Raw genomic sequence first — 2,201 nt, forward strand, 5'->3', positions numbered from 1 at the left:
TCGTGGCTCCTGCGCCCCCCGCGCCCCTTCCCCTGACCCTCAGGCCGCCTCGCCCCCTGTTCATGCATCGTGTTCAGACCCTCCCCTGTCTCCTCAGCGGTTCTGTCCTCCGGGGGTGGGGGGGGCTCGCACTTCTGTTCCCCACACCCTTCCTTCTTGGGAGGGTACTGCTCCCCCTTCGCCCTCCCCTCTGGGTCCCTGCTCTCGGGGCTTCTCTGAACCCCCCTCTCCTGATTCCTGGGTGGGTCTCTCAGCCCCCTCCCGCCCCGCCCCCCTGCTCGGCAGCGCCCACCAGTCCCCCCTCTCTCCAGTAACTTTGGGCCCAGAGGCCGGACTCAGGGGCTTGTGTCCTCCCGCCCAGGTGACAGCTTCGCGGTGAGCGCTGCCTGGGCCCGGAAGGGCATTGAGGAGTGGATCGGGAGGCAGCGCTGCCCAGGCGGCTCCGGACCCCGACAGCTGCGGGCGGCGGGCACTGTCGGCAGAGGAACCCGGGTACGATCCCCACACACCCCTTTTTCAATCTCGGAGATGGGTCTCCATACCTCCCCGCAAATGTTTAGCACCCTGTTGGCACAGCTAAGCCCAGAATCTCTTCTTAGCTGCCCCTGCTCCCCCAACATGCCCCTTGCCCCAGGCCTGCAGGAACTTTAGCGGTGACAGGGGTGGCAGTCCTGTCTGGTTGGGGACGGGTCCTAGGTGAGGAGGTGGTTCAGGTCCAGCCGAGCTGGGGGACTTGGGGCCCTGCTCTGACTCCCTCTGTGGCCAGCATTCAAAGGTGGCCTTAGTGGTGGGGCTGGGGAGAGAGCAGATATGGAGGGGTGTCAGGGACGGTGCTGGCTTCCAAATATGTTCCGTGTGTCTGTGCATCCATCAGTCCCATCTGCCTGTAGGTCAGGCTGCCATCTGGGTGGCAGAGCTTGGGGGCCACTGAGAGCCGGTGGACCCCCCAGCCTGGCCCAGGAGGAGGAGAGAGAGTGCGCCTCATTCGGCTCCAGCCGGGGCCCCCTCCTGAGGTCCCCGCGGTGGGATAGTCCCTGGGAAGCGGTAGATGTGACAGGGAGTGAGTCCAGCAGCGCCCGGCCTGGGACTGGCGTTCACAGAGGCCCTCGGAGCTCCGAGCGCTGCACGGGCTCTCAGATGGTCTGCGTGGAACTCCGGTGAGCCCAGATCAAAGCGTGGATTCACTTTTTGATGTGACATTTAATTTTTTTTTTAACTTTGAGGGGAACAGGCTGAGTCTCAGGTCTGGTTAGTTCTTTGGTCTTGTCCACCGGCTGGGGAGGGGGCCAGTGGAGTTCTCAGATGTGTGTGTGTGTGTGTTTGGGTGCCGCTCTGTGGCAGGGGCCAGTGTTGGGAGGTGAGGCCACGTCTGGAATCACCTCTGATTCTGGGAGAAGCTCCCATCTGCCCCTCCGCCGCTTCCGCTACCTGAGCGGGGCCTTTCTCGTCCGCCTGTCTCTGCATCCTGAGGCTGGGCTGGAACTGGAGCTGCTGTCTGTCCCCTGGTCCAGGTCAGAACGTGGTGGGTGGGGCTCAGTCGCTAGGGCCCTTTAAAAGCAGACCTGCAAGCTTCCCCGCCTCCCCCCAGCATCGCTAGTTTATGATCTACATCTTTGTTTTAAAGCCCAATGAAAACGATCCGATCGAGCCGCATGAACAAACGCATTTGCGGCCCAAGACAGAGGCCGACTGAGTGGATTTCCATTAATCAAGTTAGGGGTTTCTTCCGCCTGTTTATTTTTACAAAGTATTCTGCAGAATGACATTTTTTTTTGGTAGGCCCTCCCCTCCTCCCCTCCCATTCCCCCCTTTTCCTAAACTGCCAGGCAGCTTGCTCCATGCTTTAGGGGAAACTTGAAATACATCGCGGGCTTACTTCAACCGACTTTTATCTTCAAAGCCGTAACAAATGTTCCCCGCATGTTTTTGGTGGGTCTCCTTGGCATCCAGGCCTGGAGGATGGGAGGGAGGAGGAAGGAAGGAGAGAAAAACAAAAGTCTGTCGTCTTTAATTAAATAGTGGTGTTCCCAGCAAAAGGAATGCGAACCAGGAAAAGTTGCCATGGGGGGAAGTGAGGGAGGGCGGGAGGGGCCCCGGCTTAAGTCGGTGGCTTTGGTGGAGTCACGGAATTGTGCTGCCTGGTTTCTTCCCCCAGCTGAGGACAGCATGGGACGGCCTGCCCCTCCCTTCCTCACCCCCAC

At 60.2% G+C, this 2,201-nt stretch overlaps 1 protein-coding gene across 1 annotated transcript in view; it reads left to right on the forward strand.

Moving 5' to 3' along the window:
- NKD1 (naked cuticle homolog 1 (Drosophila)) overlaps nucleotides 1–2,201 on the forward strand; it is an 80,092-nt gene that overhangs the window by 28,556 nt on the left and 49,335 nt on the right. The window contains exon 2 of the mRNA XM_006777061.2: nucleotides 362–492. Coding sequence (XP_006777124.1) covers nucleotides 362–492 — 131 coding nt within the window. The remainder of the gene's footprint in view (nucleotides 1–361; nucleotides 493–2,201) is intronic.

This window comes from Myotis davidii, unplaced genomic scaffold (genome assembly GCF_000327345.1).
Source record: "Myotis davidii unplaced genomic scaffold, ASM32734v1 scaffold328, whole genome shotgun sequence".
Lineage (NCBI taxonomy): Eukaryota > Metazoa > Chordata > Mammalia > Chiroptera > Vespertilionidae > Myotis > Myotis davidii.